Below are 14,284 nucleotides of genomic sequence, written 5' to 3'. Positions count from 1 at the left end.
ATTGTACATAGCCATTGCCAAAATCTAAAAAAAGTTCTAGCAAAGGCAACAAAAAGGAACGGAACAGTTCTGGAATGGCAAGGAAAGCTAAGCGAACCAAATGTCCTGAAATTCTGTCAGATGAATCCAGCAGTGATGAAGATGAAAAGAAAAACAAAGAAGAGTCTTCAGATGATGAAGATAAAGAAAGTGAAGAGGAGGTAAAATGTTGGGTGTTTGGGGGTTTTTTTTCCCTCGTTTCTTTCCATGGGGAGAGTTAAATATTCCTGTCATGAGATAGGTATAGCCAGGAAACAGCCTAGAAACTGTTACTACCATATTGGTTGTTTTTAATTCCAAAGACACAATAATAGTTAAGTATAGATCTTTTCTTTCTCTTAATGGAGCTTTTGGTTTTATGGTCATGCGAGAGTTTGGAGTTGGAGGAGTGAGGTTGGCTGGATTTGAAGATTAGAGGAGGTAAATGGGAAGGGAGAGCAGCATATGTACTGAATAGGAACCCAAAGAAGCAGATTGTTTGGGAATATTTTTACGTTAGTATTTTATGATTGATTTGAGGCATTTTGTTCTGTTTTATGGAAAAAAGCAGGGTTTTCTCAACTCATTGGGGATTATTTAATGAGAAGAACAGTATTCGAAGTTTATTTGATGGGCGGGCAAGTTTTGTATCACTTAGGAATGCCTGCCGTTTTCTTTTACTTGGGCGTATCTGTAAAATTTTGAGAATATTTAGTTTCCCAAGTGAAAGTTCAGGAGGAAGAGAGCTGCTGAGCCGTTTAAAAAGTTAGCTTTACCCTCTTGTTGGTGCCTGTCCTCAGATGATTTCTTACTATGGTTAATAGTGTTTTGGTAGAGACTGTTTTAACTTGGTTCTGGTATCTCCTTCAGTTGTCAGACCTTGCTATGTAAATTGGGTCATCTTCCTTGTCTTATTTATGGACTTGATTAATTGGCCTGACTTTTTTAAGCCAAGGTGATTCTTTGTTGTGGAGGGCTGTCTTGTGCCTTATATTGTGCCTTATAGAATGTTTCCCAGTAGAGGACAATAGCACCTTCCCCTACAACCCCCCGAACCTCCAGTTATGAATACCAGAAATGTCTCCAGACATTGCCAAATGTCCTTGGGGGTGGGAGCAGGAGGATCACCTCCAGTTGGTAACTCCTGGATTAGAAGGAATAAAGATGGGATGAACTCTGATTTTGTATGTGTGTGTATTTGTTTTTAGGTACATAAAATCCATGATTATTTTAATGTCAGAGTTTTGTAAAGACAAAAAAGACTTAGCTTCTATAAAGCTAAGTATGAAATGCGTAATTTACAAAAGAGTATTACAAGTCTAGCAGGTATTTCATAATATATTTTTGGAGCAAAGGAAGATGAGAAATCTCAGCTCTAAGGTTTTTTATGGAATAGATTCTAAGGACATCAAGAGGGAAACAGGTTTGTTTATATGTGAATCTGTAATAATAGCAGTTTTGCAGTAATAATCCTTCTCATTCAACAGATTTTGGGTTGTTACTATGTGTGTTCACTATGCTTCCTAAAACCTTTTTAAAGGCAGATTTAAAGCATGAAAAGTTGTCATAGAATATAAGTATTTAATTTTTCCATAGAGGCAATGTGATTATGGGTATGGGCTTCGGAAACTATTCTAGGTACAAATCCCAGCTGTATCTTGGAGCATGACTTTGGGCAGATTACTTATAAACTGTAGATGTCAGCTTCTCACCTGTAATATGCGGTTGATAACAGGACCAGCCTCAAATGGTTGATTTCAGTGACTTTGTTTAAACCACTTAGAGCAGTGTTTGGTACAAGTACTGTGTATTAGCTGCTGCTATTACTAATAGTATTATAACATTTTATCATGTGTAGTATTCCTAAACCTCGGCTTCCTGTCATTCCTAAGGTGCAGGTTAAAAGGTGAGGGTGTTTTATACTCATTTTCTTACTTTCCAGATGATTGTCCTATTCTAAGTAGAATTACTTGGAAGTTTGTAATATAGATGACCTCTGATTTGTAACCATATTGGTTCCTGGACAGTGATCACAGGTGGAACTGTCCCACTTACAAATCAAAGCCTTTCTACGGGACTATAAAAAAGGATCATTTGCTAGAAACCCAGGTCAAATGGTGAAAATCCATGTAGGAAAAAAAGAAAACACAAATAGACTTTTACAGTCATATAAAGTCACACAACATAAATGCTGTATCATAACGCTCCATTCTCCTCTTTGGTTTTTGTCCTTGGACTGGTACTGACATCCTAAAATACAATCTAGTAAAATCTGGACTGAGAAATACTTTTTTTTTTTTTTTTTTCCTTGATAATTCTATTATTCATGGCTCTAAAGGCTATCTCAGATTTAGGACTATTCTCAAAAAACTTTATTTCTCGGGTGCCTGGGTGCCTCAGTCAGTTAAGCGGTTGCTTTTGACTCAGGTCATGATTCTAGGTCCTGGCATTGGGTCCCTGCTCAGTGGACAGTCTGCTTCTTCTTCTCCCTCTGCCTGCCACTCTGCCTGCTTGTACTCTCTATCTCTCTGTCAAATAAATAAATAAAATAAAATAAAAACACTCTATTTCTGATTCTGTTCCTGTGAATGGTAAGTACTAACAGGAGGAACAGTATTTCTGGTAACTGTGTTTTCCCTTATTTTTCCATTATTTTTGAGGACTTAGTTAAGTGTTAACTTTGTTAGGGACTTCACAGGCGGCATTGTGTTTTATTATTACTGTGAAAGGACGTCTTTTTACTTATTTTTAAAGATTTATTTATTTGGGGCGCCTGAGTGGCTCAGTGGGTTAAAGCCTCTGCCTTCGCCTCAGGTCATGATCCCAGAGTCCTGGGATCGAGCCCCGCATCGGGCTCTCTGCTTGGTGGGGAGCTTGCTTCCTCTTCTCTCTCTTTACCTGCCTCTCTTTCTACTTGTAATCTCTGCCTGTCAAATAAATAAATAAAATCTTAAAAAGAAAGAAAAAAAAGATTTTATTTATTTGACAGATACTGAAAGTAAGTGCACAAGCAGGGGGAGGGGCAGGGAGAGGGAGAAGCGGGCTCCTCACTGAGCAAAGAGCCGGATGTGGGCCTTGATCCCAGGACCTTGGGATCATGACCTGAGCTGAAGGCAGCTGCCTAACTGACTGACCCCCCCAGGCACCCCATGGACCTCTTTTTCTAAGAGGCCAAAAGAGTTACAGGTTGATTGGAAAAGTTGTGAATTGCCTGTAGATAGAATTTTTTTGTAGATTCTTTTCATAGAAAATTACTAAGTTAATATTACTTATTCTGTTTATTTCCTGAGACAGATTTTTCCTTCATTTAAATAAAAGACTTCTGCCCCAGGGCACCTGGGTGGCTCGCTCAGTGGGTTAAGTGTCTGCCTTCAGCTCATGTCATGATCTTGGGGTCCTAGGATCAAGTCTTGCATCGGGCTCCTTGTTCAGCAGGGAGCGTGCTTCTCCCTCTGCCCCTTCTGCTCTCCCTGCTTGTGCTCTGTCAAATAAAGAAAAAATCTTGAATTTTGGGGGACAAAAAAAGGCCTCTCCCCCATTAATATATATATATATATATATTTTTTTTTTTTTTAAGATTTTATGTATTTATTTGACAGACAGAGATCACAAGTAGGCAGAGAGGCAGGCAGAGAGAGAGGGAGGAAGCAGGCTCCCTGCGGAGCAGAGAGCCCGATGCGGGGCTCAATCCCAGGACCCTGGGATCGTGACCTGAGCCGAAGGCAGAGGCTTTAACCCACTGAGCCACCCAGGCGCCCCCATTAATATATTCTTATTTTATTTTAGATTCTTGGAGTAAGTAATTATGTATGAAGTTGGGTAGATAAATGCTGTCTTTGATTTCCTCTGTCAACTGAGGGCTTTGGACTAAATAATCTAGTCCCGTTGCTAAAGTCAGGACTCTGAAGCAGAAATCCAGTTCGAGTTACAGTTGTCCATGGAGCAGTTATTTGAGGTTGAGTGTTACTCATTCACCTGCTCATTTTCAGATGTAGCTGTGGAAGACTAGGATATTTGTAAGTTAATTTATTATCTCTTAACTGTAAGATTGAAGTCACTGGAAACCACGTAGTGAAAATAATTGTCAGGTTTTTTAAAGTGTTTTGTAAGAAAACGTGTCATATTGAAGCCTGTTAGCCAGTAATTGCTAAGACATTTTGTTGGAGGTTCTCTGTACATGGATTTCTGTAATAGGCAGGAGTGGTTCACAGCGGTTTTAAATCCTCCTTTTCTTTTTCTTTTTTCTTTTTTTTTTTTAAGATTTTATTTATTTATTTGACAGAGATCACAAGTAGGCAGAGAGAGAGGAAGGGAAGCAGGCTCCCCAGTGATACCAGGACCCTGAGCTCACGACCCGAGCCAAAGGCAGAGGCTTTAATCCATTGAGCCACCCAGGCGCCCCAAATCCTGCTTTTCTTAAGAAGCCCTTTCTTTCCAAGAGTGACTTTATTAAAGAGTTGTTTTAAACTTACCGTCTTGGCTATTGGATGTTTGCTTAGTTAGGGCAGGAGGAGGAGAGCAGTTTAGAATTGGGAAATTTGTAGTGTAGATGAAATTTCTTAAAAATGAGGGAATAGGGGCACCTGGGTGGCTCAGTGGGTTAAAGCCTCTGCCTTCGGCTCAGGTCCTGGGATCGAGTCCCACATCGGGCTCTCTGCTCAGCGGGGAGCCTGCTTCTCCATCTCTCTCTGCCTGCCTCTCTGCCTGCTTGTAATCTCTATCTGTCAAATAAATAAATAAAGTCTTTATTAAAAAAAAAATGAAGGAATAGGAAAATGACACATTTAGGTATTTCCTATAAAGTTATTCTGAAAATCATCTGGTTCCTATACCAGATTAGCATCTTTAGGAGAAGATTGCTCACATGAACCAGTGAGATTAAACCATGCTTAGGTTTGTCATTTACCACGGGTGTTAGACCTTAGGCATAGAGAACTACTGGAGAGTACAGAATGGGAAGCATGGCTTCCCACCTGGAGAAAACAGTTCTGATAATCTCTTAGACCCTTAAAAGCATACTTAGTTTTTAAAAATTTTATTCTAATACTCCTTCTGTTTTGTTAGTATTTTTATAACACTCTTACACCTGGGAAAGTATATCGCAAACTGAATTATTACTTGGTATTTAAAATTTATCTGAATGTGCTCTTATGTATCAGGAATGTCTTCAACTGTAAATACTTAAAAACCTTACTAGTAATGTCCAAAATGGGAGTTCTTTTTTCTTTTTTGACAGGAAATCTATAGACAGGCAATCTGGGGGCCAGTTCATCAGCTCGAGAAAGGTATCAAGAATTTTAATATCCTCTTTGTTCCTGAGCCGCCATCTGCATATGTGGCACTTAACCTTTTGATCACAAGATGTTGGTTTTACCTTTAGACCTTGAATCCTTGCTCCTGATAGAGAAGAGTAAAGGCTTTCTTCTAGGAATGTATTTGCTTTTTTTTCCCCAGAGGGGATACCTTTACCAGCAATCTCCGTGTATGTTGCCTTGGCCAGAACTTTATCACCCCTCTACCTCTAGCTGCGGGGGAAGCTGAGATCCAGGTGGTAGTGTTCTTACATCAGTGGAGAAAGGCAAATAAAGATGTTGAGTGAGCCATCCTACCATGTTTGGCAGATCAGAGAGACTTTAGTTAACTTTTTTGGTAAACATATATTTGGACCATTCAGGGAATTATTTGGTAGTAGTGGGAGGGTAAATTAAAAAGTTTCGTTAGTCCTTAATTATTTTCTTTAAAAAAAAAAAGTCCCCCACCTCCACCCCCATCTCATGGTTTGATAAAGAGGATTTAGAAAACAGTATCAATTATTAAAATCTTTTTCAGGAAGGCAAAGTTGAATAATCATAATAGAATCTTAGACTTTAACTGGCTTTCATATCTTTTGTGATATAATGAGCCTTGCACATTCTTTACTCTTGGCAGTCTTGAGTTTTCTCAGCCAAGTTCTTCAAAGAATAGTGTATTTTAAGCTAATTTTTATTTTGTTCATCTGTTCACCCAGTACAACCTTTCTGCTGTGAGGACAGGATTCTGGCTCTGTGACAGGCGTCTTTTTTGGAGACCCTCCTTCAAGAGCCCTGCTGCCTATAAAAGATAGGTAAGCCTTTTCTCCCAAGATTTTTTTTGCCTTCCTTCAAAAAGTACTTGTGTCCTTCGTCTGATTCTATACCTTCATGGTTATCAGAGACAACAGAAAATCCTTTTCAAATTTTAAAAAATTTTGTTACTAATCTTTTACAAAATTAGATCATAGTACGAGGTACTATCTGAAATTAATGGCAGTTGTCAATTTTTGTGTTTCCCTTTTGTCTGTTTTCATTAAAACTTCCTATAATACTGGATGGTTCTGTTCGAACCACTCACAGCAGATTCAAAAATAACAAGCCAGAATCTTAATAAATTCCATGACAATTTGGAAACTAGCCTTTTCTTAACTTTTTTTAAACTTAGCCACCTAATTTTTTCCCACATATTTTGATGAAAGATTCAAGTCTTGACTCTTGTTTGATTAAGTAACAATATGTTAGTTAACTCTCATGAGTGCCTCCAGCATTTTTCCTTTGTAATGCCACATAATGGGTTTGCTATAATTACTAAAATTTTCCAAAATATTTTGAGATTTTAAAGCAGGGGTGTCTGATGTCACTTTAATTTTATTCAGTTCAATAAATTGAGAATACACTAAGTGCTGTCGAGGTTCCAGAGAATAATTTCTACCCAAATGCCATTCGAATGATACTTAATATAGGATTCCCAAAGAAAATATTCCTATCGCTGAGGGAAAGCTTTGGAGAGAAATGATACAAATGCTGGTTGAAATTGACCTTGGGAATAGAAAGGAAAGTTGGACATGTGGACAGAGATGGGGAGCAAGAAAGCCCAGGGTCCCTCAGAGAGACACACTTGTTTGTGGTTATGTAATGTGTCCAGAAGTAAAGCAGTGAGAAATGAAGCTAGAGCAGTGTGCACTGAAGCCAGACTCTGGAGAGCTCAGGAGGTTGATAAATAATAGATGCATCATTCTTGTTTATTCAGAATGATGGTCTTGTTTTACCTGAATTTTGCTGAGGAGGGAAAAAGAGACCTGACCTCTGTCTTCTAGGAACAGTCTACCTGGGGAGAGGTACCACTCATTCAGTAAGTGTTTCTTGGTAAACACAAGGAGCAGACATCCTGAGACTCTCCAGCGTGCCATGTACTTTCGTATCTTGTATCTTGGTCAGTCTTGATTCTAAGAGTGAGGTTGATACATCCTCTGTTTTGCACTCCAAGGATATAATACATACATATACACACACACACACACACACACACACACACACACATATATATATTATAGTACAGTTGGCACACAATGTCACATTAGTTTCAGGTGTAATATTTCTTAATGTTTTGTCCATATTACTCTTTCCAGAGTGGCCAGTGCATATGCTTCTGTATTCAGAGTTGTCTATATAGAACTAGTGATTTAAGATTCAAATTTGATTTTAAGCAAAAGTTTTTTTTTTTTTTTTAATTTATTTTTTCAGTGTTTCAAGATTCATTGTTGATGCAGCACACCCAGTGCTCCATGCAGTATGTGCCCTCCTTAATACCCACCACCAGGCTCACCCAACCCCCTACCCTCTGCCCTCCAAAACTCAGTTTGTTTCTCAGAGTCCACAGTCTCTCATGGTTCATCTTCTCTTCATTTCTCCCAATTCACTTCTCTCCTTCACCCAGTGTCCTCTGTATTATCCCTTATGCTCCACAAGTAAGTGAAGCCATATGATAATTAACCCTCTGCTTGAGTTATTTCACTCAGCATAATCTCTTCCAGTCCCATCCACGTTGATACAGAAGTTGGGTATTCATCCTTTGTGATGGAGGCATAATACTCCATTGTGTATATGGACCATATCTTCTTAATCCATTCATCCGTTGAAGGGCATCTTGGCTCTTTCCACAGTTTGGCGACTGTGGCCATTGCTGCTATGAACATTGGGGTACAGATGGCCCTTCTTTTTACTACATCTGTATCTTTGGGGTAAATATCCAGTAGTGCAGTTGCAGGGTCATAGGGTAGCTCTATTTATAATTTCTTAAGGAATCTCCACACTGTTTTCTAAAATGGCTGCACTAACTTGCATTCCCACCAACAGTGTGAGAGAGATCCTTTTCCCTACATCCTCTCCAACACATGTTGTTACTGTCTTGTTAATTTGACCATTCTAACTGGTGTAAGGTGGTATCTCAGTGTGGTTTTGATTTGACTCTCCCTGATGGCTAATGATGATGAACATTTTTTCATGTGTCTTTAGCCATTTGTATGTCTTCTTTGGAGAAGTGTCTGTCTGCTGCCCATTTTTGGACGGGATTATCTGTTTTTTGAGTGTTGAGTTTGAGTTCTTTGGAGATCAGCCCTTTGTAATGTCATTTGTGTATCTCTTCTCCCATTCTGTGGGTTGCCTCTTTGTTTTGTTGACTGTTTCCTTTGCTGTGCAGAAGCTTTTGATCTGGATGAAGCCCAAAAGTTCATTTTTGCTTTTGTTTCCTTTGTCTTTGGAGACATGTCTTCAAAGAAGTTGCTGTGGCTGATGCCGAAGAGGTTACTGCTATGTTCTCCACTAAGATTTTGATAGATTCCTGCCTCACGTTGAGGTCTTTTACTCATTTCGAGTTTATCTTTCTATATGGTATAAGAGAATGGTCAAGTTTCATTCTTTTATACACAGCTGTCCGATTTTACTAGCACCATTTATTGAAGAGACTGTCTTTTACCACTGTATATTTTTTCCTGTTTAAGCAATAGCTTTAGATAATTTAGTAAGTAATGTCTACTGGGGATTATTTAAAAAACTAAAAACTTTTGGCATAAATATATATAATTTAAGGAATTATCTTATTGACAAATTTATCTAGTTCCTGCCTTTAACCTATATAGCTCCAGTAATTTATAATCTGGATCAGTAATTGACAGCCATAGCCCTGTACACCAGATCCAACCTATGGCCTGTTTTGTGCAGCCTAGAAATTGAGGATGGTTTTTTCCATTTTTGAAATATTTATGAAAATAAAAAATGAAGATTGCAACAGTAAGGACATGGAGGCAGCAAAGCCTAAATTAATTATCCTCTGGCACTTTGTAGAGAAAGCTTGGTGAGAGCTTCAGACTGTAAATTTATCTGTCATCTTAGAAGATTTGTAGCTGGGTGAGTCTGCTGCAGGGCTTTGTGAGAAAATACATAGGTGCTCAGGCCTCACCCTTGATGATTTACCTGATGGTCTCTTTTTCTTCTCTTATATGTGCGATCTGTAGCGGTAAGTTGTACCATAAGACAGTTACATTTAAAAAACCAAGAAGTTTGGCTTCTGTCGGTAGCAAACCTGTTCTAGCAAGCAGAGTGGTGCAATGACACAAAACCTCAGGGTTGGGAATTGATCTTCAAAAGTTACCTGGTTTCCGAGAGTCTTTTCCCATCTCAGTCTTCCAAATAATTACATAGCAACTACTAAGTGTCCGTTTTTGAGCTGTGAGCTGGAGATCAAGAAACAAATAAGACAGGTTCTCTCCCTTTGGCATTTGGTAAAGAGGGAGAAGTCAAAGATCAGGAAGAAAGAAGTATAGTAGAGTGTAACTTAAAAGCTAAAAAAGATTTGGACAAGATAATACGGAGGTTCAGAAGATAAAGGGTATTTACCTCTTTCTAGGGAAGTTTGGGGAGCAAAGATCAGACAGGAAAGCCTCACAAGAGGTAATGATTTCATCTGAGCTTTTAAAGGATGCACAGGACAGGTCAGCAGAGTGAAAGAGATTTGATAAAACCTATACAAAGTAAGATTACACTAAGGGACATCTTAGCTTTAAAAAAAAAAATTGTAGAGAAATGATCCCGGGACTCCTACAAAATTTGGAAGGTAAAAGCCAAAGAGCCCTAATGCAGAATTTGGTGATCTTTGTTGCTATTTTGCATTTTCTACCAACTTTTTTTTAATTGATTGTTATTGGTAACATTTGTATGTAATGGAAAATTTAAATTTAAGAACATAAATAGATTATGATATCACTGGCTTATTTGTCATTTCAACTCTGGCTTAAAAGTCATGCATTGGTACGTTAGTCATTTCGTCATTTCTATAAGCACCTAATCTGTGGTAGGCATATCGAACTTGTGAATCAGGTCTTGCTTCTTACTATCTGTAAGGCATTGGCTGTCAACTACTCAGATATGTTTTCCTCTTTTGTAATGAAATAAACTGTTTTGTCTTTGGGTTTTTTTTTTTTTTTTTTAAGCTCACAGAACATAGTGTATGTGAAAGCAGGACTATAGAGATCCCTTTTTCTTTTTCCTTTTAATTACATTTTAACCACGTCCTGGGTTCAGAGTACAAGTAAACCACATCCTAAAAATGATACAGAGATGAACATGACAAATATGTAAATGGCTGCTTTATGCTAAACATTTTTCAGGTTGCTGGGGACTGATAGAGCTAAATAAGGCAGTCAGGTGTCTCTTCTCATGGAGATTGTCAAATATACCCTTAAGAAACTTGTGATAAAGGGGTTCCCGGTTGGCTCAGTCATGAAGTGTCTGCTTTTGGCTCAGGTCATGATCCCGGGGTCCTGGGATCAAGTCCTGCATTAGGCTCCCTGCTTGGTGGGGAGCCTGCTTCTCCCTCTCCCACTCTCCCTACTTTGTGTTCCCTCTCTTGCTGTCTCTCTCTCTCTGTGAAATAAATAAAATTAAAAAAAAAAAAAAACACAAAAAACAAAAACCCGTGATAGGGTGGGAAAACAGGCTGTAAGTAACTAGTTTAATAAAGCTATATATTTAATGTTTATTTTCTCTGCTACCTTATATTTACTTATTTGATTCTCACAACAATTCTACAGATATAACCAGGGTTCATGGAGCTTCCAATGCCTTAAGGCGTAATTTTAATGTAAATTATAAAATGCACCCCAGTCAGATACTGCTGAGATGAAAAAATTTGGGGAAAAAAAAATCTTAAATTCAGCAAAATCTGGTGTCATTACCTCCATTTTACAGATGAGGAAACAGGCCCGGGGAAGGTAAGTGATTGGCTTGAGAATACAAAATCAGTTGTAGTAGAGTCAGGATTTGAACCAGGAAGTTTGGCTCAAATCTGTGTTCTTACTCACTGCTTCGCATGAAGTAGGGATATGTGAGTTGTAGGCCGGGTACTGTGGGGCCACAGATTAGTCAATTGGTGATAAAATGAAAGATTCAGGGGAAGTGACTGGTGGGCTGGATTCAGATTCATGAGGGAGATTTTCCTAAGTAGAGAAAGGGAGTAAGTGAAGCAATGAGGATTTGAACATTCCTGTGGAGTATAAGTGGGCACACTTTCACTCTTTTTCTTAGCTCTCTGGGCCTTTTTACCTCCAAAATACCAGATTATTGACATTGGCCTCACCTACCAGAGACTGTCCGTTATGTCCCAGCACCAGGTCCTTGGGTTGCCCCAGTGTTCAGAGCAGCCTCCCGTAAGGACCTCTGGTTTGCCATTAGGGCAGCGTTGAGATGACTGGGTTCATCTCCAAGGCTAATGGGACTTTCTTCGATCGCCTCTGTGCTCAGGACGAAACCTGAAGATAGGTAGTTCTATAGAGTTTGGTTAATTTTACTACTCCCCTTTCACTGCTACTCTGTGCCAACATTTATCGCTTTTCTGAATTCCTGCTTCCAGTTTGTCACAGAAGAACTTGTAACTGGTTACTAAAGATAAGTGAAATCCAGTATAAATAACACAGTTTATTATTACAGGGCTGGATGTTTGTGGGTCCAGTGCTGTCTACCAGAATGTACTGAAATGAAATAAGCCCAGTGCACCATGGTTAGTTAATGCAGGGGTCACTGCGCTATCTTGCTGCTTTGGTTCTGTGTATCTATTCTTTATATGTGCCTTGCTTTTAAAGAAAACTTTAAAACTTCCAAGTGACTGCATTTGTTTAATTAAAGAATTTCTTTACAAAAAGAAGCACTGGTGATAGTAATAATAACTAATACTCATTAACCATTTCCTATGAGTCTGGCACCATTAAAAGTAGTTTCCATGTATTAATGCCTTTACTTCCCATAAAAATCTTTAAGTACTATCACATTTCCCTCATTTTGTAAATGAAGGAACTGGGGCCAGAACCCAAAACCAGGCAGCGATTCTTCAGAGCCTACACTTTTACCCATTAGGTTTCTATAGTGCGTGTGACCGTATGTGTACAATGTTTGTCTTAATAGGCTGGTTGTTCACTTAAAAAACTAGGGAACACTGTGCCTGCTAGATGATGATGTGAGATACAGAAAGAAGCATAGTTTTAATTCTTTGTGTTTGTCCAGTGGTGACGTCTTGTGGACATGGCTTGATTCTCCTTTACCACTATCAATTTTTTTAATCACTGTGAATTTTTATACTTTGTCAAACTAGCACTACTCCCGATTTGCTGGTTTTAAAGTGGTGCCATATTGTGAGCCTTCTAAAATTGTAATGATCGCCACATATGCCCTGGCCTTAAAAGGCCCTGGAAGTATTTTAACTATGTGATTCTAATTATCTAATTTGGATGGGGATCAGGTAATAATGCTTAGAGTGTTATCCCTTGCTCACCCTCCCCAACTCTTTCTTACTTTAAAGTAAAGTATTTCGGTCATCTACAGGTCAGGTTTTATTGAACTTTGACTAAAATGTGATACGTAATAGTGATTATTCTATGTATGAAATACACTAGTAGAACATAGGAAATTTTAGTGTTCCCTTTGAGTTTAATGTGTTTCTTATGAATTAGGTGGAAACTTAATAAAGCTTAGTTCAAGTTAGTCATAGAGAATTGATGAACCAGTGATAACCTGTCTAGCACCCCCCAATATTTGGAACACCTCCAAGAATTAGGAAATAAGTAAAAATGGCCTCTAAATAATAATGCGTAGGTAGAGTTCATATACTTTACTTTTAGAAAGCATTTCGGCCCCTTTGCCACGTCTCAAATGCACTTTGTTAGCAGCAGTTAAATTAGCTAGGCTAGCCAGCTGCCCGCCACCCGTATGTGTCTGCGGTAAGACAGGCTGCCGCTGCAGGGTTCCTGGGGTGAATACGTAGTGACAGCCATGTGCCCAGAGGAAAGAGCCGCCATCTGAACCCACTTAACTCCTGGAACAGATCGGTCTGTACTTTAACTTTCTTCAAGAGTTTTTTCAAACCAATATCCATCTTTTTTTTTTTTTAAGAATTATAATCAGAATTGTAAATGTAAAACATATGGAGAGCCATTCTGTCGAAGTGAATTCAAGTATTTTGGGGGTATAAAGATGAGATTTTAGGTTACTGTTTGTTTATATAAGATGCTTCTGCTTTGGGGAAATTAATTAAATGAATTAATGTTCCCCAATTTCAGAGACCATAGTTGGGACAAAGTGTAAATTATAATTTTGTCATTTTAACCTATCCATGTGTATATACTTTGCTTTTGTTTAATCAGCTGTGAATCAGTGTTGAAGAAAATAGGTTCTGGAGTCAGATCTAGTTGAACCTCACTTACGTATTTTGTTAAATATGTGGCTGTGTGCAAAGTACCTCTCAAGCCTTAGTCTCAAACGTTCAGAAATAGTTACTGAGCAACTGCTGTGCGTAGTGTACTATTTTAGGAGTTAGGGACACCTCAGTGAACTTACAGTGTTAAAAAAAATTGTAGCCCTCATGGAACTTCCATTCTAGCTGGGAGACAACAGAAGAATAGTTATAGCACCTATGTTCTAGAGGTATTTTTTAAGATTAAGGCAGTGCATATAAAATTTCCTGTCTATAGTTTGTAAAATTTGGGCATCTTATTTTTAGTGTTTGATTCTTGTGACTAGATTTTATGTTCGGATAAAGTGAAGTTTATATTGGTTATTTCAAGTTGATGACTAGTAATAATTTTTCGTTGGTGATGTCGAATACATTAATTTTCTCTAATATTGTTGAGAGGTACAGAGGAATAGAGGAGTGGAATTAAACTCATCGATAAATGTTCTTTGCTTTCCTTTCCACCAGCCACCAAAAAAGACATCTAAAAGAGAAAAACCTAAACAAAAGGCTACTTCTAAAAGTAAGAAAACCGTAAAAAGTGCTAATGTTAAGAAGGCAGATAGCAGCACCACCAAGAAGAATCAAAACAGTTCCAAAAAAGGTATGTTAGAATGACACATTTTCAGCAACTCTGAAGGTAGAATTCATGTGCTCTAACAGTTTTGAAGTGTGTGTGGCAAATAAACTGCCAAGAAAA

At 38.4% G+C, this 14,284-nt stretch overlaps 1 protein-coding gene across 1 annotated transcript in view; it reads left to right on the top strand.

The window, feature by feature from the left end:
- DEK (DEK proto-oncogene) overlaps positions 1-14,284 on the top strand; it is a 33,068-nt gene that overhangs the window by 12,665 nt on the left and 6,119 nt on the right. Inside the window, exons 7-8 of the mRNA XM_044259566.1 lie at positions 12-200; positions 14,053-14,188. Coding sequence (XP_044115501.1) covers positions 12-200; positions 14,053-14,188 — 325 coding nt within the window. The remainder of the gene's footprint in view (positions 1-11; positions 201-14,052; positions 14,189-14,284) is intronic.

The sequence above is a fragment of the Neovison vison genome, chromosome 1 (genome assembly GCF_020171115.1).
Source record: "Neovison vison isolate M4711 chromosome 1, ASM_NN_V1, whole genome shotgun sequence".
NCBI classification, from domain to species: Eukaryota; Metazoa; Chordata; class Mammalia; order Carnivora; family Mustelidae; genus Neogale; species Neogale vison.
This window is presented reverse-complemented; position numbering and strand designations above follow the sequence as displayed.